At 34.0% G+C, this 22,863-nt stretch overlaps 1 protein-coding gene across 2 annotated transcripts in view; it reads left to right on the top strand.

The window, feature by feature from the left end:
* Nucleotides 1-1,143: 1,143 nt before the first annotated feature.
* polr3b (polymerase (RNA) III (DNA directed) polypeptide B) overlaps nucleotides 1,144-22,863 on the top strand; it is a 38,515-nt gene continuing 16,795 nt past the window's right edge. Inside the window, exons 1-18 of one of the 2 annotated variants that reach the window (XM_021467775.2) lie at nucleotides 1,144-1,305; nucleotides 1,419-1,451; nucleotides 3,003-3,059; nucleotides 3,929-3,993; nucleotides 4,305-4,380; nucleotides 6,386-6,486; nucleotides 6,582-6,673; nucleotides 6,795-6,912; nucleotides 7,768-7,876; nucleotides 10,611-10,733; nucleotides 13,167-13,283; nucleotides 13,379-13,513; nucleotides 16,761-16,922; nucleotides 17,529-17,729; nucleotides 19,577-19,739; nucleotides 21,961-22,114; nucleotides 22,213-22,287; nucleotides 22,414-22,512. In XM_021467775.2, the coding sequence (XP_021323450.1) occupies nucleotides 1,240-1,305; nucleotides 1,419-1,451; nucleotides 3,003-3,059; nucleotides 3,929-3,993; nucleotides 4,305-4,380; nucleotides 6,386-6,486; nucleotides 6,582-6,673; nucleotides 6,795-6,912; nucleotides 7,768-7,876; nucleotides 10,611-10,733; nucleotides 13,167-13,283; nucleotides 13,379-13,513; nucleotides 16,761-16,922; nucleotides 17,529-17,729; nucleotides 19,577-19,739; nucleotides 21,961-22,114; nucleotides 22,213-22,287; nucleotides 22,414-22,512 (1,946 nt within the window). In that variant the 5' untranslated portion in view covers nucleotides 1,144-1,239. Of the gene's footprint in view, nucleotides 1,306-1,418; nucleotides 1,452-3,002; nucleotides 3,060-3,928; nucleotides 3,994-4,304; nucleotides 4,381-6,385; nucleotides 6,487-6,581; nucleotides 6,674-6,794; nucleotides 6,913-7,767; nucleotides 7,877-10,610; nucleotides 10,734-13,166; nucleotides 13,284-13,378; nucleotides 13,514-16,760; nucleotides 16,923-17,528; nucleotides 17,730-19,576; nucleotides 20,801-21,001; nucleotides 21,508-21,960; nucleotides 22,115-22,212; nucleotides 22,288-22,413; nucleotides 22,513-22,863 lie in introns of those variants that run through there. The other variant, XR_012393993.1, reaches the window with a different exon arrangement.

Here is a 22,863-nt window from a genome sequence, read left to right as displayed (position 1 = left end):
TCTTTGCTCAGCATCAGGTGCACAGCAGCAAGAAGCTTGGCAGTGAACTATGACCTTATTTTAATGACAAATGTCTATAAATACTGCTTTACGTTTTTATTTAATTTATACATACGCAATGAATGTAAGCCTGCTAACTGTGTGTGGTTCAAATGATAGAATATGTAAACTTTGTTTATATATATAATTAAATAATAATAATTAAAAGCCTGCGTGTAAGGCTTTTATTTTGAGGGTGACGTCACGAGCGCAGATTTGGTTAACCAATTAGAGGAAAGTGGGCGTTTCAGCACCGCCTACATGTGTAAAATGAATTTTAAAGTCGTTTATCCGTTTTCCTACCCTAAACCAAAAAACGAAAATCCAGCCAAAATCTTGTTTTTTCGTTTTCTCGTGAGCAAAAGAAAAACGGAAAAACGGCCGTTTTCTCCATTTCCTTTATTCCGTTTGAAAATGGAAAACAAATGAACAAAATGTACACGGACCCAAATGTTTTACATAGCGGATGCTTTTTCAGCTGCAACCCATCACTGGGAAACATCCATACACACTCATTCACATGCATACACAACAGACAATTTAGCCTACCCAATTCACCTGTACGGCATGTACAGAAATGCCAACTGACCCAACTCAAACCAGCGACCTTCTTTTTGTGTTGCAAACATGCTACCCACTGCGCCACCGTGCATCCCTATATTTATTTATTTATTTATTAATTTATTATTTTGATTAATTAATTAGTCATTAATTAATTATATTTTATTATTTTTTAGGTCCAGGTGGAGTAAGTGTTTGTGTTTTAAAAATATGTAAGTGTATGTATGCTGTATTGATTAAAAACATGAAATTATTAATAAACTCTACAAATAAAAACTACAAATATATAATACAAACAATCATACAAATTCTATCATTGAGCAGCATGACTTTATGCTTGTTTTTGTACAGTTGTTTAAGGACGACACGCGTAAAGGACAAGCGTGTACGTTTGGTAGAATGTCCCATAAATGTCTCTGATATGAGGTATCATTAAAAATATGAAATATGTGGAACCAATACAATACTCGTAAAACGTTTCTCCCGGTCTGCTTTTCACGTTACACCGCATGCTTTCACGTGTAGCGCAAACTTCCGTTCTGAGTGTTTTTCACCTGGCGGCGGCGTGTATGATGGTCTCCTAATTTTTATAAGATTATCCGCGTTTGCAGTTTATTGACATTTCAACAAGTCACAAAAATGCTGCAAGAGGAGTTCGGGGAAATGAGTCCCCAGCAGCTCGCTGCTCCTGTTGACACTGTGGAGGTATGCGAAGATCACATGAGTGCTAATATCAGAAAACAACATAAGTGTTTTTAATCATTGTGATTTATTTTTTGCATTTCAAGGTAACAGTCATGTCCCATTTTCTATTGCAGGAAAAGTGGAAGCTGCTTCCAGCCTTTTTGAAGGTAGAGTAAATTTAGCAGCTTTGTCATCATTAATTATACATAAATTATGGACTGACAGCCACATAAGTTATTTTCTTGAGGTAATGTTGGTTTTATAATGACACATTCGTTCATTTAACGGTCCCTATATAGTTCATCACGCTAGTTTAAATATCGAACTAGTTTAAATATAGAGTCTAAAATAGCATGCAAGTATGACTTCAAAACAACATTAGCACTATTAATTTGACTGTTAATAATGCTGTACTTTTATAGTCATTGGCTGCTAATATTATTTCACTATTAAGATTTTGCAAATAATGCTTTTCTGAGACAATAATTAAGGAGAAAGTCTGAATTTGTAAATGTATAACCAACAGGCAGTCTGGTATAGAAGTGGCATTTTTATATAATATAGCCAAGGTTAAACAATATTTTCTTCTTGAATAAATATTATTCAAGCAATTTTTTCTACAATAATTCAGTGCATAGTTGGACTTAATTTATCACCCAACCGCAATATTTACATGTGTTGAGGTAAAGTTGGTTTTGTATTCGCACATTAGTTCATTGATAACATTCTGTCTGAAATTACATGTAAATATGGCTACACTAACGATAGCACAATTTAATTGACTGTTAACAGTGTTGTATTTTTAGTCATCAGCTGCTAATATGATTTTAATATTTAGATTTAGCAAATAATACTTGTCTAAAATTATATTATTAAGGAGAAAGTCTGAATTTGTGAACTAAAAACCAACTTTACCTCAGTATTGCATGTAATCAAACATATGACCAAAAATAATAATGATAAAAAAAGGTATTTTTGACGTTTAAAAAAATACTTTATAATGATAATAATAATAATTAACTTTATTTTTATGTAGCGCATTTAAAAGTAGCACCTTAAGGCACTTTACAGACATAAAATGTGCAGCAGTAAAAGACACAAGAATAAATGCAAACTTGTAATAATAAAACTAATTAAAACGCATAAAATAATAATAATATATCTAAAAAATATATAAAAGTCAAATAAAAACCACCCTTAAAAAGTGCCTTAAGAGATGATTTAAAAATACTCAGGGTTTCTGCATTGTAAATATCAGAGGCAATATGATAAAAAAAAGAATGACCAGTGTTCTTTTTCACTGTCAATATAGTAAAAAAAGTCTGTATACATTCACATTTATATTGTATGTGCGTATTAACCAGCGAGATTTAAAGTTGGTTTTATATTCACACATTCATTCAATTATTGTTCCCCATAATGTTTACTACGCTAGTTTGAATATTGAGTCTGAAATAGCATTTAAGTATGACTTCAAAATAACATTAGCTCTATTTTATTGACTGTAAACAACGCAGTGCTTTGATAGCCTTTGGCTGCTAATATCATTTCCCTATTTAGAATTTGCAAATAATGCATTTTCTGAAACTGTTTTATCAACGAGAATGTCTGAACGTGTGAATATAAAAGCAATTTTACCTCAATATCAACCAGCAGGATTTATATTCAGTAATAGTAGATGTTCAGCATCTAATGACTTGTTTGTGTTTTTTTTTTAGGTTAAAGGCTTAGTAAAGCAGCACATAGATTCTTTTAACTACTTCATAAATGTGGAGGTTTGTAGGCATTTTTTGGAAATCACAGTACATTTATTGTAGTCGCATTTCATCATTTTTTTCAAGTCACTGATTTTTGTTCAAACCAAAGAGTTTCATATTGACCCAAATGTTTCAATAGCAAAGCTAATCGTCACCTTGGAATTATAAGGTTCTATCTGCGTTCTAAATGATTTTGAGATAATGAGCTTAAATTTTTTATTTTATTTATTTATTTATTTTATTTTATTTATTATTTTATATATATATATATATATATATATATATATATATATATATATATATATATATATATATATTAATATTATTATTATGATATATATATATATTTTTTTTTTGCACATAAGCCAATTGCACTAGGCACGTTTTGCATAAGCACAATTAAAAAACACTGTACATTGTTTACATCTGTTTCATTACTCAAATCAGTTTTATATATTGTTTACTTTCATAGATATTTATATACTTACATTTTATAATCATACTTCAGTCACTACTGTGTATTTATGTGTATGTCATGTATGTTGTGTGTATGACTTCACTGTGGACGGCAAAGTAAGAATCTCATTGTACAGGGAAACGTGTTTCCTTACTGTGCACATGACAATAAACAGTTGAATTGAATTGAATTCAATAGAATTGAATTCAATTCAATTAAAGTTTTTGCATTCCAATGCAAACAGTATGTGTGTAACTGTAACATTTGTTTTTCAAATAAAAAGTCTTAATGTAAACAACTTATTTAAAAAACATCCCATGATGTAAATAAGTTGTCATTTAATAAGAATATGTCAATAACTCAATTTTGACAAAAATGTCAGATAAAGCCTTATATTTCTAAGGTGACATAATGGCTATTATTCTCTCAGATAAAGAAGATCATGAAGGCGAATGAGAAGATTACAAGTGATGCCGACCCAATGTGGTATCTAAAGTAAGGATATTGTTAATATATACTTTTTAAAATATTTATACTTTTTTTTACACAGGTCTTTTAGCTACCATTTCATTTTAGTATTATGTATAAGCTATTATAGTGTTTTAATTATTAATTTGAATTTATTATTTTATGTTTTAAATTTTTTTAAGTTTATTTATTGCTGTATTGTTTCAATATATATTTTTTATTGTTTTAAATTTTGTCTTTACATTTTAGATTAATATTTATTTTACATCAAATTAGTTTCCTTATTTATTCACAACATTATTTTTGTATGTGAGAATTTACTTTTCATCCATCCCTAGATATCTCAATATCTACGTTGGGATGCCTGATGTAGAAGAAAGCTTTAATGTAACCAGACCAGTGTCTCCACATGAGGTAACATCTTTGTTGATCTGTGCCAAAATTTACTAATATTATAGGTGAAACGCTTTATCTGTCAATTTTAAACTTTTTCATAAGGTATGTTTTCAGTGTGATGGAAAAGAAAACATCCAGAATACACTTAAATGGTATTTTGTCACACTTTATCAATTTTACATAAACAAAATACATTTTAAATACAATTAATATTTAAAAATGCCGTTTCTCAAAATTAGTATTTTCCTCCTGCACTGAGCCACTTTAATTAATAACTATATTCTGAAGGTTTTTACAGAGGGATTTGTTCATAAATAATTTGGCTTATTATGTGTTTTGTTTGACCGCAAAATTGTGTAAATAATTATTTTTCTCTCAAAAATTCCCTCTATTAAAAACATTTGGCTCCAACTGAAAGCAATTTGATTCTGACTTCATCCAGTTTTCAGATGTTGGTGATTTGATTTTAATTTGATTCATTTATTTTGAACAGTATAATCCACTCTTAAAAACAATAGTTCAAGCACAAATACATTACATCATAATTAACAGAACATCTTCATATGAGCAATTCCATGTAGATGTCAACCTTGCCATGAAAAAAAGTTTTTACCAAAATAATGAAATCACTTCTACATATTTATGTGTAGGCAAGTATTTTACAGTTTAAAAATGCTCAAAAATGTCTTTGAAAATGTTTTCAAACAAATATTTTTGAATTACCAAAGTCACACAAGTGGGAATTTTACATCGGCCACATCCATAACGGTGAGATGTCAAATCCATAGCCAAGCTTTTCCCTCATAAATTTAAACTTTTAAAATAAATAAATGATTTTTGTTTTATAGTAAACAACTCTTATCTTTTGATTAGCATAGTTTCTTTTGGGCTGTGCAGTTTAATTCACACAATTTCTACAAAGTGTATTATTAAGAGTTCAATGCAAAACTCTCTAAAGTGCTGTCTGAAATTTCCACAAAAATGTAGCTTTTTTCAGCCTCCTATGTTTATTAGCACTTTAAAGACCATGAATAGAATTTGTTTCTTGTCATAAAAGGGAAATTACTGAACCTACACGCAGGAGCCTGATAAAAATGCTCATTTTTAAAAAAAATTTTAGATGGCATTTAGAGGTTTTTGCATCTAAACTCTTCATATACTATCTATGTAAATTTATATGGCCAATTTGCATAATTAAAAAACATTTTATAAAACATGATGCAAAATAATCCTTGTAATTCGTAATATAAACATTCAACTAGGGGAAAAGGGTAACAACTAGGGCTAAACGATATCGTTTGAGCATCGATATTGCAATGGGTGTATCTGCAAGAGTCGCATTGCATTATTTGATTATTGATTAAAGGATAAAGATATTATTGTATAAAGGTATTTATACAATGTTAACCATGTCACTTAACATTTGGTTGTTCAGGTTTTATGTTTTAATACTGTTAGACTCCCCCAAAAAACCATAAAGCACCTTTTTTTCACATTTATGTTTGCTCTGTCATTTTTAAATGTGCTTGTAATATATTGTTTTTAAGATGATGGACTGCATAGAAAAAGCCTTGATCACCCTAGTCCAGGGGTACCCAAACTCTGTCCTGAAGGGCTGGTGTCCTGCATATTTTAGTTCCAGTCCCTATTAAACACACTTGAACCAGCTAATCAAGCTCTTTCTAGGTATACAAAAACATCCAGGCAGGTGTGTTGAAGGAAGTTGGAGCTAAACTATGCAGGACATCTGCCCTCCAGGACAGAGTTGGCACCCCTGCCATAGTTGATCTAATTAATGAAATCTTTCCTAATAGAGCTAATCAAATCATCTGGTGAAAATATGTTCATACTGCAATATATATTGCAGCAAAACAAAATATTCGCAATGTCAGATTTTTTCAAAAGCATGCAGCCCTTGTAACAACACCTGTAGTTTCTTGCCTTGAGACAAACTTTAATAAAGCAAAAAAATAGGATTATACTGTAACATTTGTTTAATATGATTTTGCTTATGGATCACTAGTGTCGTCTGAGAGATATGACCTATTCAGCCCCCATCACTGTGGATATAGAGTACACCCGAGGCAGTCAGAGAATCATCCGCAACGCTCTCCCCATTGGAAGGTACTACATCTGGCCTAAATCTTTGCGTACACCTCTTAATATGCATCTACTTTTCCCTTGCAACTTCAAATGCTCTTTGTCTCCTTGTTTAATAGGATGCCAATAATGCTGCGAAGCTCCAACTGTGTCTTGACAGGAAAGACCCCAATGGAGTTCTCCAAGCTCAACGAATGTCCCCTGGATCCAGGTAGATTATTTATGAAGACCTTAATGATATTTCACTGTTTATATGCCATAGTATAATGCAGAAAATCCCCTCTGAAGGCCATATGGGGTATACGTATGATACTGTGTTTGTCTGTGTGCAGGTGGTTATTTCATTGTGAAAGGGCAAGAAAAGGTCATTCTCATTCAGGAGCAGTTATCCAAGAACCGCATCATTGTGGATCAAGATCGCAAAGGGACCGTAGGAGCGTCAGTCACCAGGTGCTGGGATTTGCTCGTCTGCGTATTTAGCGTTCGCAATAATAAAGTTGATTTAAATTGGTGCTGTTATGCTATGTTTGGATGCTAACTTTTATGTATTGTGTAGCTGAATGTGAAATGAAAAGATAATCGAACTGTTGTCTCCAAAACCAATTGCTGGTTTACTGAATTGTTATGAAGAATGTTAATGTAGGTTTGTAACAAATTAGCATTCTACCCATTAAGCTTACGATGGCTCTGATATTTTTGTAATAATTTCTGAAGATATTATCGTGGTATATGGTATGTTTACAATTTTGAGAAGCTAAATAGGGGAATTTTAAAGGGATAGTTCACTCAAAAAATAAAAATGTTAATAATTTAGACACTTTTTGTGCTAAACACAAAGTAGGATGTTTGAAAGAAGGTCAAACAGGATTTATCATCCACACACTGCCATAGTAATTATTTTTCTAACTATGGGGGTAAATTGGTTGAGAGATCTATTGATTACTTGACATTCTTTCATATATCTTCCAAAGATCTTTCTTTGAGTTGCAGAACAAAGACATTTATATAGGTGGGAACATCCTGAAGGTAAATAAATGATCTTTTTTTGGTGAACTGTTCCTTTGAGAGATGTAATAACAAAAACATCTTTACATTGTTGCATATTTCTTTATTGTATGTACATTTTCAGAGTTAGCTAAAGTTTGAAATGCAAATAGGATTATAAAGTACAGTAGTTAACACTTTACGGTAAGCTCTTGTAAGTAAATAATGTCATCATTTTGGTTAGGGTTTTCATTTATGTGAAATCAATTTAATCTTTGATTTTGTTTTGTACTCATCTCTCTTATTTTGTCTGGTTTGTAGTTCTACTCATGAGAAAAAGAGCAGAACCAACATGATTGTGAAACAGGGCCGCTTTTACCTGAAGCACAACACTCTCTCTGAAGACGCACCCATCGCTATCATCTTTAAGGTGGGCATTTGTCTGAAGATGTTGGTTTAAAGCAGGATTGTTTTGTGTCTTTGTCGGCTAAATTGAATTAGCAAGATATAATATGCATTTGTCTTTATACAGTCCAGTATTTAGCTCTCAGGAGACATGCTGCTAACAACCAATAGATGGCGCTGTTTGACAAAAAACGGTTCTGAACACCAAGTACAGCAATTTAAATGTATTTTTAGGAGGTTATAATAATACAAAGTATATCTGTTGTAAGTAAAATCAGATTTTTAAACCGTACATATGTACGTATGTAATGTACGTATGTTACAGTAGCAAAGAACAATGAAAAACAGTATCACAGTTTCCACAAAAATATTGTGTTTTTGTTTCTAGCCTTGATAACATGTTTACATGAAGCAGTAATTTAAAATATTAGAATGATTTTCAGCTTTGCAGTCACATGAATACATTTATTATTTATAATACATTTACATATTTAATTCATAATTAATTGTTACTGTGTTTACTGAATTTTTATTGAATTTAGTCTTTGAAAGCATTAAAAACCTTTTAAAAACATCATACTCACCCTATTTTATTCACTCAAAAATTTTAATTTGCTCATCTTTTACTTGCCATCAAGAGTTTTCAAACCTTTGAGTTTTTTTTCTGTTTTTTGAAACTGAGTGTTATTGAAATACATAGTAGATAATAAAATAAAAACATAGAGATCAATGGCTGCAGGTTTTCAACATTCTTCAAAATATCAGTTTTTGTGTTTAACAAAAGAAAATCAAATGAAATGCTAAATGATTTTTTGGGGAACCCTTCTTTTTAATGTTACTATAACTTTCTATTATGATATTGTGCTATATGCACAAAGACTTTTAATTTTTGGCCATGCAGCCCAAGGGCTTCCCATGAGCTGTCTTTTTATTACAAAATTGTCACGTTTAAGATCTGATTTCTTTAATTATCAGCGATCTTCACTGCCTGTTAGATATACTGTACAATATAAAGTGGGTCTCAGATTGGACAAGAAGCACTGCATTAAATTCCATTTCCTCCCGCCATGTCTTTAAGATATGACAGTTTATTTTAACTTGAATTACATAACAACATCAGTGCTGTAATAACAACCTTGTGAAATTGAAGTCACATTAAGATTTCACCTGAAGTTTATCGTTAGCTTTAAAGCTCTAGCTGTGCATAAAGCCCATTAATCATTTCTCATGCATTCATTACATACATTTGCCATCCAAAAAAAAAATCTTTCCTCAAATATTATGTAGTATTTATATTGTTTGCATCCTTTCAGTGCATTTTAGCTGGCAGTTCTCCATCTTAAATGTCATGTGTCAGTTGAAACGGATATATAATTAGAGCTCAGATCAGTGGACTGGTGATGGATGTTAGTCGTAATTCCCTTAGCCCAGACTCTCTAAACATATGGGTCTGGTCGGTTGGGGATGGGGTGTGGAGTAAATCGGCAGTCAAGCTTGTTTGCTTTGCACTTGTCTGTCCACAGCACATTCCAGCAGGATTTCCTTGCAACACAGCAGCCGAGCCAAACGGTGGAGACCTTTAAGCACTCTGATCCACCCAGTCCTGTTCCCACAGTCCCACATTAGCATAAATAAATGTCATCGAGACCTGTGCCATCACATTCACCTTTGCCTTAAAGCAGAGTCCTACACTTGTTTATTTATGTTAGTGTGTGTCTGTATAGATTATGAAGCTTGGGATCTTTGACATGCATGTGTTTTTTATGGTTACATTTGTTTGCTGTGTCTGTGTTACCGTGTAATTATACATTAAGTACTGAATGATGTTGCTATGTGGTTAGATGGGTAGTTCACACAGAAATGAAAACTGTCATTATTTACCCACTTGTCACTTGTTACAAACCTGTGCGAGTTGAATATAAAAGAAGATAATTCGATGAAAGCTGTAAACCTGTAACCATTGGCATCAAAGTATGTTATTGACATCTAAATGGTTACTTGTCTATCTATTTCTATATCTTATAAAAAGGAAAAAAACGTCAACAAGTGGATATTTAAAAAAATTATTATGGTTTCATATTGATTGCTTTTTAATAGGCTTCTTCACACAGTGAATGTTTTCGGACTCTAAAGACACTTTTTTGACAGGTTTGGGACATGTTTGGTTAAAAGAATAGTTATTATATCATTGTAAAGAATAAATGTTGCACAACCCTTCTGGCTGCTACACTTAACACAGCCCAAACTCTCACTATTGGTCAGAGAGGAATGTGATTGATGGATTTGGGCCGGTAAAGGTTTCTGGCGGTATGATAACCCTTGATAAAAAAAATATCACGGTATTGTGATTACTACTATAAAATAATTTAAAAAAAAAATCTTTGTATAGCAACAACTTTTTCCCCAATTGAACACAATATATTTTATTTTAGGAAACATTTATAATGTTTTGGAACAGTAAACATGTCAAGCTACTTGATTAAAATAAATAAATAACATCTGCTATGTTTATTAGTTTCAAAAACACAGATTTCTTTCCAAGACATAAAAAACACTGAAAAAAAAACCCTTACATATACCATAGGAATTCTATGACAAACCTTTTCCAAATCACAGTAAACCTTGAAACTGGTTATCGTCCCATGCCTAATCTGGTTTGATCACTTTCAGTTTTAGTGATTGGGTCTGTTTAGGCATTAAAAATATTGAATAATTGAGCTTTAAGTACCATCTCTACTCATTTCTTTGTCTTTCGTCAGGCTATGGGAGTGGAGAGTGATCAGGAGATCGTTCAAATGATTGGCACAGAAGAACATGTAATGGCTGCTTTTGCTCCCAGTTTGGAGGAGTGTCAGAAGGCTCAAATATTCACCCAAACTCAGGTACCCCAGACAGAAACTGCTTTGCATTGCTTGTAAATGCATAATACATAAAACAATTGTTCCAGCTTGAATGACACTAGAAGTATTTTCAAAGTCATTTGCCTAGATCATCACCATATAGCAGAAATAATCTGGTTGTCCAACTTTTTAGGTTTTTTTCCCCATTTTTGAGGTGTATTATCAAATGCTGGATCTGAGATTTATTATTCATCACAAAGACACATCAATGGGTCAGCAAGGACCACATCTGCATCCTAGCAACCAGTGTCTGAGCGGATGTGAATGCCTGTGTGCGTGGATGTGACATTGTGCGGGCCTCATCAAAGGTCCACTAATGAGCCCACACGTGTGCACCAATTGACCAGAGCAGCCCTCAATTAGATAAGATGTGTTATTAGCACTGAGAATCGGTCAAGGGTTTTCAGCTAGATTGAACATCAAGGGATTACAGACACGAGGAAGAGCTTCGTATATTAGTATAAATTGGGTTATTTATTTATATATATATATATATATATATATATATATATATATATATATATATATATATATAGGCCATATATAATATTCCAGGAGGAATGTTACAGTGATCAGAAGTGATATTGAACACATTTAAAATATTGTATTCATTTTAAAAGTAGCAAAAATCTGCCTAGGGGAAAATAAGCAGAATCCTGACAAAAATGTATTTTTTGTTTTTAGCATTACTACTAATAAAAGTAGCATCAAATTTGCATGTTAGAGTGTTTTTTTTAAATAGATCTTAGGACATTTTACAATTATGACAAAAGTACAATTTATTGGATTTTAAACCATTGCGTTCTAATCCTTCATATCGAAAACTCTTTTAAAAACAAATGTTTAACAATATTTATTCATTTGTGAATTAGTTTTTATATACTGTGGTTGATGTTATGTTAATGGATAATAAAAATGCAACCATGCCATTATATCATTTCTAAAGAAGTGTTCACATACAAATAAATGAAAACACTTTAAAATAATGCTCCATTAGTTTCTGTTAGTTAATGTATTTACTAACTTGTAAAAACTATTAGTAATACATTTATCCCGGTATTTAATTATCTTTGTTAACGTTAAATAACATTAGTTAAATAACATTAGTTCATATTAACTTATGATACATAAACTAATGTTAACAAGCACTAAAGCTCTAAAGAGTTACCAAATAAAGTTGTTAGTTATTTGTAACAATTGTAATAATCATTTAAAACATTTTGCACTTGTTGTTGCATCATATTAATAAATGCATAAAAGGCATAATAAACGTATTGTAAAAAATGTAAAGTTTAGCTATTCATTTATATATACAATATTTTTGTTTTTGACTTTTTTTGGTGTAAAATTAGATAAGCTGCCAAAACAGCCCTAACAGGAAAGATAAAAGAGTGCAAAATCCCACCTTCAGATTTAAAGCCACTAATAAAAAGCTATATTCTAAACAAATGGCAGGCAGAATGGGCTCAGTGTTAAGAAAGTAAACTTTTTAAAATCCACCTAGGAGGAAGAAAATCAAACATTTTTTTAAAACTCAAGACATGAAGAGATTGTTCACAAGATGTCGTATTGGACACAAGACTCACACATGAACCAAAATTACAACATTCCACCAAAAACCAAACTTTTAAACATATTCTTGTGAAGTGACCTATTTTTAATAATATCAGACCATGATTTCTATCTAGAGAAACTTTAAAATAATTTTTTAAACGTGAACCCTTCCAGAATTGTGCAATTTTTTTTTTTTATCTGAAGCAACCTTGAAATACTGTTTTACTTTTTTATCTTATATATTATTATCTATGTATTTTGTCTTATGTATTATTCATTGTCTTTGATGACTTTTTATTGTTAAATATTTTTATAAAATTGATCAGCCTTTTTTTTTCCATGACAGAGCCAGAGAATCACTTCTGTCTGTCTGTCTGTCTGTAAAATTATATTATTGTAACTATTGAATTGCTATCAAGATAACTGAAGTAGTTTCAGCATAACTTTGAGAAGCAGTTCTTGTCAAATTGCACATCAATCCAATGCTCCTTCTGGGTGGTCTAAGGCCTTCTCTCTGTGACCTCTGGAGTACAACAAGTTGCTGGCTCAGGTGTGTGTGTTTTTTTGTGTGTGTGTGTGTGTGTGTGTGTGTGTGGAGAATGAAAGGGTCTTGTTCTCCAATACCCCTTTAGAGAGCCAGTGAACCCTGCATGAGCTCAGTCACTCCTGATTAAACAGTCAGATCCGATGCGTTTAATCTTATTAATTGAGGCTCTGAACATTAAACTTGTATGTTATTCTCCAAGACATACTTTGAAATGCAAAACAGTTATCAAGTCTATAAGAGATGGACAACTCTACTAAAAATATTTGTAATAATCTTAATTACTGATCTACATATACATTTTTTATTAATTTCAGGCACTTCGATACATCGGCAATAAAGTGAGGCGTCAGCGCATGTGGGGCGGCCCAAAAAAAACCAAGATGGAGGAAGCCAGAGAGCTGTTAGCTTCTACCATCCTCACCCATGTACCAGTACGTAATAAAGTTTCCCATTTGTCCATATACATCGTTTGCCTTTTTGCTGTTGCAGTTGTGCATAATTAACTGTGTTTGTTTTTGTTTCTCAGGTAAAGGAGTTTAATTTTCGAGCTAAGTGTATCTACCTCGCTGTAATGGTTCGCAGAGTGATTCTGGCTCAAGGAGATAACAAAGTGGACGATCGAGATTACTATGGAAATAAGCGTCTGGAGTTGGCTGGCCAGGTGTCTGCTTCTTTATTAACATGTTTTCTATAATATAACTCTTATGTGTGCTAAGTACAACTGTATTGACTCATCCATAAAGTCTTCACAGGGTTCCCACGCTTCTTGTAAATACTTCAATACATTTAAGACATGAATTTAAGGCATGGAAAGTACTTAAAAACAAACATAGGTGTTTAAAAGTGCTTGAATTAGATTTGAAATAAAATTTGTTTTTTTTCCAACAATTGTACTCACTTGTCAAAAACAGAACAGAAAAAACAAAACACATTCTTCATTAAAAAATACATTTAAATAAATCTTATACAAAACCAATGACAAGTAATACACATTTTATTAATATTTCAGAAACCACATTGAATATTATCCGTGTTGAATTTTGGAAAATGACACTGACATTTTTATTGTGAATAGTAAGTGTAGTAAGTGAAAAGTTAAAGGTGCTGTATGTAAGTTTTTGATTCATAATAATATGTTTGCAGATATTTAAGAAACATGCAAAGTGAACATTCTTGTTTATCTGATGAACAATTCTGAAGTCAGATATTCTGCTTTGAAAATGTGTGTTGCGTGCCGGACTGGCTGTCTTTGTTTTTTTTTTTTAACCTGCCCACTGCCACTTTTGCCAATTATATTTCAGCAACCCAGGTTGCCTTGGTGGAAAACCACATATTTCATTCCTTTAGTCAGGAAGGCTCTCAAAGTACATGTCTGTGACTAAAAATGCGACCTCCGGAGGGCAGTAACAGCCTCCAAAATGAGGCGCAGATTCAGAGTTCCACATAAGGTGGTTTTTAATTAGTAATTAATATAAATATGAACGTAAACATTAGGTGAGCAGGTTACATTGTAACCCTGTGTCTTAACAGCACGCCACGTGAGGAGAAATGCAGCGATAAGCAATTTTGCTGTTTGCAACAGACGAAACACGACAGAAATTTAAATACAGCCATTCAGAAGCACAAAATAACATTTACTGCACTGCATTGCTGCAAAATGGTATGGTTTACAATCTAAATTATACATATTAAACCTTAAACTTTAACCTTAATTAATGTACATGCTGAATTACTGATGTATCACAGTTCTAAAGTTCAATTTCAAATGGTTTATTTTATTTTTTTAAGATCTGAGGTGAACTATCGGTGGCTGCTTTCAGTATATGGCAATAAATGTCATGTAAAATGGCATTTAAACTCATGTTGTTAGTATTTAACACTGAGGTGTACCTGACGTGCTCATTGTCATTTATCCTGCTGTTCACCTGTGAGAAATAGAAGCCATTTCTTAAATAGGAATTTTATTGCCTGGTTGGGACAAAAACTTCTTTTAGTATGGAAAATAATTCACGTAATAAATAATGAATCACGTCCTGTTACTTTTAGTTAGAAAGCATTTTAAATCAGCCTTTAGGTTCGATATTCAGACATATTCGCATCAATCTGGCAACCTGCAATTGCCTGGAGTCGTCAGAGGAGGAGCCAAGTGAAAATGTGTTTCGATTTAGTAGTGCAATATCTAATTCAACCACTGGGTGTTAAACGTACATTTTCCACCTTTAAGTACAGTTAGGACTTTAATGTCGCTACATATGCTGGGGTTTGAATTACAAATGTGCTTGATTTAAAATAATGGTGTTTTAAAAAGTCCTTAAATATGATGTTAACTCCAAAAATGTATAAAATTACACTAAATACTTTGTTTCTTTGATGTTGTACAATGTCTATTCAAAGTGCTTTAAAGTTGTTGTTTTTTTTTTTACATTTTTATTCATCATAGCTGAATCAATGCTGAAAAAAAGATCCCAGTTCATAGACTTCATTATAACAAGAACGTTTTCTTGAGTTCTGAATTATTCCTAAAAGATCACGTGACACTGCAGTCTGTTCAGTTTTAAAAAGTGAGATCTCCATTTAGTTTCTACATACACTTTGACTATTCACTTCAGAAGAAAGTACGATACACAACTCCGCTCTTTATCCATCGCCCTCCTTCATCCATCTCTGTCTGCCTTTTCCATTCACAGCGCCTCTAATTCTATTAAGAATGACTGACAGCCCATCCCAGCTCAGGCCGTTAATTATGATAATGCTAGTGTTTATTTATCTGTTTTTATCCTCCGTGCCACAGCCACTATTTCTCCAAGCTGAAATGCAGATTAGAGCGCGCAATGTTTGCTCAGTATCTCTTCAGAGATTGTCACTCCTGTACGACAGATTACACAGTACATCCCGCATACGAGCGTAAACATTCTCTTCTCGTTCCAGGCTCTTGTCTAACACAGCTGATCTCTTTTTCTCTGTCTCCGCTCTCATTAGGCACACTGTTGGCCTCTTATGAAACTGATCAGAAGCCAAAACCGGCAGATACAGGCTTGGCTGGAGCCCAATCCCTCACCTTCCCTTTTGTTTCGCCTCCACTAGTCATTATAATACCGTCATTATTTTCTCAATGCTTTGTTTCATCAGTGCCCCCGTGCTTCTGCTTTTCTCCTTCATTCCCAGCCGGCCCTGCTTTTGTTGCTGGCAAGATATGTGGTAGCAACGCCCTACTGCAGCCCAGCCAAACTCAGGGATTTCTCCTCTTTATTATGATTTAGCCCGGCTATGACAAAAGAATAGCCGCCTTGACTGGTGCGATTGAGCTAATCCACCAGCCCGACTGTGATAATGTAATTACCGCTGTCTTAAGTCCTTTAATTTCCCCCCACCATCGCCGAGGTGGGGTGTTTATGCTTGCTTACGTTAGTTTTGCGAATGATTCAGAGTATTAGTGAGTGACAGGAGCTCTTTCAGCGAGGCTTTGCGCGCACATTCTACACCTCCAATCTCTTTTCTCCTCATTTATGATTCCCTGACATTCAACTAATTGGCCTGGCTGGGCTGCGGAAGCTTAATTTCTTTATTAATTTACGGTGGGGATGTTTATTTACGCATATGCAAATGTGGAAAGGGAGTGGGAGGGGCTTCTATTGAAGAAAATCTGAGATTGAGAGGCCGGGTCTAATTTATCAGAGCACAGAAACACCTGTTTATTAAATCTGGGATAAGAAGAGAAAGAGAGGGAGACTGATTAAGTTAATAAAAACAAGCTCGAGATGAAGTCGTCAGTTTTTTTATTTGTGCATTGATGGGATCATTTCAAAGGCTGTTGTTTAATGGATTATGAATGGGATGTAGTGTTGCGTTTCAGTGATGATGCTAATGTACAGGAACATGTTGTAATGCTTTGTCTTTGTTTTCTTAAGCTCCTGTCACTGCTGTTTGAGGATCTTTTCAAGAAGTTTAACTCGGAGCTGAAGAAGATTGCTGACCAGATCATCCCCAAGCAGAGGGCAGCTCAGTTTGATGTGGTGAAACACATGAGGCAGGACCAGATCACTAACGGGATGGTTAATGCTATCTCTACTGTGAGTCCAGACAGTCCTTTACTAATGCACAGCAAAGCACTCATCAAGAAGTGTCCATTTGGATGATGTTTATCTGTATTGGTAGGGTTTTCATGTTTGTTTTGCTTTTCAATCCAGTGCCTTGACATAAAAAATATGTAGGCAGAATTAAAATTTATTTGAGAAACATTCAACTTGTATTTATTTATTAATTGAAAACATTTAAGCAAGTTCATTTAAGTAAATAAATAAATAAATAAATAAGATCATAAAAAGCAGATTCAGTCGCACATGCCAACATTTTGCTGGTAGTGTAGGCAATTTATCAAGTTCTACAGTTTTTAACATGCTTACAGTTTTCATTACGATAGAGATTTTTTTTTCCGGCTAGATCAAATACAAATTGTAGTCCACTAAAATATAAATATACAAATAAAATACTGCTGTCAGGAAATATGTTCTGTGTAAAAAACCTGAAGGAAATAAATGTGTTCATTAACAACATGAAGCACACCGAGGTTAGTGAATGAAATAAAGATTAAGTGAAAAAAACAACAATAAAAACCAATTAACAAGTATCAGAAATATAATTTTTATGTGTAATTAAATACATAATGTGTCCTACAGGGGAACTGGTCTCTGAAGAGGTTTAAGATGGACCGGCAGGGTGTGACGCAGGTGCTGTCCCGCCTCTCCTTCATCTCAGCCCTGGGCATGATGACCAGGATCTCCTCTCAGTTTGAGAAAACCAGGAAGGTCAGCGGTCCACGCTCCCTCCAGCCCTCCCAGTGGGGTATGCTGTGCCCTTCAGACACACCTGAAGGAGAGGTAAGTATTAGAAAACAACATCATCTTTTGGGGCTTGTACACCAAGCAGTTACAGAAACTGTTTGGAGTTTATGCCAAAAATGCTTAAAAATAGTCAGCGTCAATAATCTAGTGCAAGGGTGCCCAAAACGTTTTCTTTTTCTTATAAATGGCCAAAAACCAAACTTGGTTAAGGCTAGAGGTGCCGAAGATAAATATAGTTGCCATGGTAATTTCCACAATCTCATTTATAACAGAATGGAATTACATTAGTTTTTGCCTTGATTTGCTCACCGATGTCTTCTGCATCTGTCGAGTGACATTATTTTCTGTACATTTTTAAAAATCTGATTCATTTACAACATATTATTGAAATATTTGATTTCAGTTTGCTTTTTTTGTAGCTCCGCAAAAAAAAAAAAAAATAAAAAAAAATTATGTCTAATTATAAATGACAGTCTCTTTTAAAGTCATTTGCCCCAAACCTCTCCATCATTCTCACACTCATCTTGGATGGGATGATAGGCCAAATCAAATGTCACAATAGGCCAACTTTGGCCAACGGGCCCTACTTTGGGCATCTCTGGTCTAGTGGTTAAGTGCGTCGGCACTGTGGTACTCACGGCGACCCGAGTTCGATTCCCAGCTCAATGTTCCTTGCTGATCTTTTCCTTCTCTTTTCCTGTCTATACTCTCCACTGTCCTGTCCATTAAAGGCGAAAACAAAAAGTGAAAAAATAAATGAATGGAATACTATTAGTTAGGGCTGCACAATATCGTTTTAGCATCAATATCGCAACGTGATCATACACAATAGTCACATCGCGAGTATATGCAATGTTCAATGTGGATTACAATTCATTAATTCAAGTGTTTTTGAGGCCTGTGACTGTGTGTGCCGTTTGTAACTTTAACAAATTAACAATGATTAATTTTATTGAATTGTTTATAAAAAGAAGACTATGCAGTATTATTTTTTACATTTGATTATTCAATTACTGTATACCTGAATACAGTTCAAAACACTTTTTTGTATATTTTTCTTTATTGAGTTGATCTATGCTTGTAGATGGTTTATTATATTTTATGCACTCCCCTACAGAATCATCCCAATCAATCTAAAATGATATTTTTTTTCAAATAGTTATTCAACCCATCTAAGTGAAGTTGTATTATTATTATGTTTATATTGCTTCTTTATCACAGAATAAAAAAATAATGCAGTTTTATTTTTCCAATATCGTGCAGCCCTAGTAGTTGTATTTATTCTATGAATAAAGAGGCAGGAAAATAATCACAAAACAAAATTAGCTTATCCACAGGACTTGAAATTGTTAAACCTTGCTCTGCTCCAATGCTCAATACTTATCACAGCTATACCAAGCCAGCCAATCACAGTTCTTCCTCTTATAACAAGTAGTTACATTTGTGTGCAATTAGGGTCCACAGCAAGGTTGGCGAAGGGTATGCAGCTATATAAAGGCAGCACCGCAACTACAGCATGCACTCATAACATTTTTTTATTTCCACATGTAAAACAAATAGAAAACAAATAGTCAAAAATGTATTCACTGCTAATTTCTACACAAAGGAAGTGCTTTTGTTTATTTATTGACTTTAATTCTATGCTCAACCTTTTTCACTTTAAGGCTTCAATTGCAAAAAACAAAATGTAATAATTAACCTGAGCCTGGCTCTTTACAAAAAAGGAAGAACTTTGTCAAATATTTCTCATCCTCTCTTCCTGTTTCAATGTAAAATATGACACATTCAAGAGCGGCAGTTGTCACTGATTATCCCATATTGACTAACCACTAAAACAGATGGTCATTTGCACAGGCTCTAATGGCTGTATGATTGTTGTCTAGGCTTGTGGACTGGTGAAGAATCTGGCTCTGATGACCCACATCACCACCGACATGGAGGACGGTCCCATCATCAAGCTGGCCTTCAACCTGGGAGTGGAGGATGTGAATCTGCTGTGTGGAGAAGAGCTGTCCTACCCCACCGTCTTCCTGGTCTTCCTCAATGGTATCTGCTCGTACAGACACAACAATAGTGAAGCAGCCAGTTCTTTTATTTCTCAAACACGCAGACAGGCTGCGGCCATTTGAATAATATTCAAATGAACTTCTGCCATTCCACAACAACAAAAGGGTGTGCCATTGATTAGCTTTTAATGTCATGTCAGAGAAAAAACTCCCCCCACTAATTAATTCATGTATATGTTTTTCGCCGCACTGATAAGTTACAAATTACACAGGCCACCACTGCGGCTAATTAATTAGCAAACACAGCAGGTGTCAATGCGTAAATAAACACAATCCCTCCTAAATTAATCCACAAACATTCTTGGCCACAAAGTGACTCGCGCAGCATTGAGGCTGTGCATGCATCTGGATGGCACCATAGTGGGCTTCTCATATGGCTCAAACAAACCAGAGCTTTTCAAGTGCATTAATACTGCTTTTAATGTGCATTAATACTGCTGTCACACGTTAACACATGTAAGTCTTAATTAGTTTGTGGTTCAGTTTGTTTTCTTTTGTTTACTTTGTGTATTTAACAAAGCTTCAAAATAGCCTTTATTTCTGATAGCCATGAAACACAAAGACTACTTTACACGGACATCAGTAATCGAATTATTTGCCTTAATCTGAATAAGATAATAATATGATTAAGGTGTTTACATGAGTCGCTTTTAACACATACTTTGATTACATCATTCTGTCACCACGCTATCCACATTTCCTCTAGAGTTTCAAGTAATTTCAGGTGTTTCATTTTTAATTTGTCGACTTGAACTGCAGTTTGGCACTTTCACTTTCATTCAGGAACATTTCATGCATGCCCCCCATGACAAACGAGATATTGGATGCGAGTATTAACTGCTAGAAGAGTGTTGCTTTAATGGAATTTGATAACGTACGCCATATAGGGAAAAAAACCCTCTGCATTTCGTGATGCTGGTGTATGTGATCCTTCTTTGACGCGGTAGGTGCCGAGAATAGTGTCAAATAGTCGTGTGTGTATAGACTATCCTGTCACAAAATGCGGCGAAAATCCTACACGATGGTAATTGTTGTATTAAGGCAGGGGTGTCAAACTCAATCCCTGGAGGGCCGAAGCCCTGCACAGTTTAGTTCCAACCCTGCTCCAACACACTTACCTGTAGGTTTCAAACTAGCCTGAAGGACCCAATTAGTTTGATCAGGTGTGTTTAATTAGGGTTGGAACTAAACTGTGCAGAGCTGCGGCCCTTTTGGAACGGAGTTTGACACCTGTGTATTAAGGTGTTTAAATGTAATGTAATGTAATAAAATTGGCATACTCTACATGTTTTTATTCAATCTCTGTTTAGTTCAATTATGACTTTAGTCGGATTAAGGTAATCAAAAATCACTGTTTACATTGTAGACACTTTATCAGAGTATTGTGTTAATCGTATTAAAATCGGATTATTGGCGTTCAGGGCATGATGACCAGCATGATCATAACATCATTCAGTTAATATAGTGATTTTTGTATGTAAATGTATGTATTATTCATATCTGTTTGTATATAAATGTGGTAACTGATTTAAATAACTGATGGCAACAACGATTATTCATTGTTTAGTGGGGGGAACTGCACAAATCAGCATATTAGATTGATTAGATGAAGGATTGTGTGATTATTAAAGACTAAACTAATAATGGTTAGTTAACCTTTTTACAGGATTAAAAAAGCGGTCATTTTAAATTGTAATTATATGTTGTATTATACACAGTGGCTCAGTGGTTAGCACTGTCACCTCACAACAAAAAAAATCACTAGTTCGAGTCCCGGCTGGGTATTTTTGTGTGGAGTTTCTATGTTCTCCCCATGTTCTTGGGTTTCCTCTAGGTGCTCCAGTTTCCCCCACAGTCCAAAGACATGCGTTATATGTGAACTAGGTGAAGTTGGTCATTGTGTGTGTGTGTGTGTGTGTGTGTGTGTGTGTGTGTGTGTGTGTGTGTGTGTGTGTGTGTGTGTGTGTGTGTGTGTGTGTGTGTGTGTGTGTGTGTGTGTGTGTGTGTGTGGAAAATGATTAATTCATGAATTGTGTTATTATTTGCTTTTGCTGTAATTGAGCAAATAAATCTAGCTTTGGTGAGCACAACAGACTTCTTTCAAAAACATGTTTAAAAATATATATTATTATATTAATCATTCTAAAGTTTGGATCTCCAGCATATTTTACTTTTATATTTCGTGTTGTGTGTTTTTCTAGGTAATATTCTTGGAGTGATCAGAGACCATCAAAAGTTAGTCTACACCTTCAGACTAATGAGAAGAGCTGGTTTTATAAATGAGTTTGTGTCTATCTCAACCAACCTGACTGACCGATGTGTGTATATTTCTTCTGATGGGGGCCGCTTGTGCAGGTTTCGTATTTCTTTTTATCAAATTGTAATATAAACTGAATACCACTGCCATATATTGCACAGAGACATTTGTATGGTATTTTGTGTGCTCCTACCAGACCCTACATCATTGTGAAAAATGGGAAACCCGCTGTGAAGAACAAACACATTGAGGAATTATCTCAAGGCTACAGGTGCGTTTGAAGCTGATCAATATTTGAGAGTTACATTTGAATGGAGACTCCAGTATGCAGATTTTGTTGTTGTTGTTTTATGCGTGACTTTTCATTGTGTTTTTAACCACCCATTTTGCCTTGTAGAACGTTTGAAGATTTCCTGCATGAGAGTCTGGTGGAGTATCTGGATGTAAACGAGGAGAACGACTGCAACATTGCTTTATATGAGCACATGATCAGCAAGTGAGTACTTTGTAGGCTACTACAACTTTCAGGTCCAACAAGTGTTAAAACACTGAAACCACACACAAAAACATTTCTGAATGACTCTGCAACAAAACATACAGTTTAAGTCAGAATTATTAGCCCCCCTGTTTATTTTTTTTCCAGAATTTTTGTTTATTGGAGAGATTTTTTTCTACTAGATCTTTTACTAGGTTAACTTGGCAGGTTAGGCTAATTAGGCAAGTTATTGTATAACGACGGTTTGTTCTGTAGACTATCAAAGAAATATAGCTTAAAGAGGCTAATAATTTAGTCATTAAAATGGTGTTAAAATTAAAAACAGATTTTATTGTTGCCAAAATAAAACAA

The sequence above is a fragment of the Danio rerio genome, chromosome 18 (genome assembly GCF_049306965.1).
Source record: "Danio rerio strain Tuebingen ecotype United States chromosome 18, GRCz12tu, whole genome shotgun sequence".
NCBI classification, from domain to species: Eukaryota; Metazoa; Chordata; class Actinopteri; order Cypriniformes; family Danionidae; genus Danio; species Danio rerio.
The sequence above is the reverse complement of the archived record's forward strand: the minus strand, read 5'-3'. Positions and strand labels throughout refer to the sequence as shown.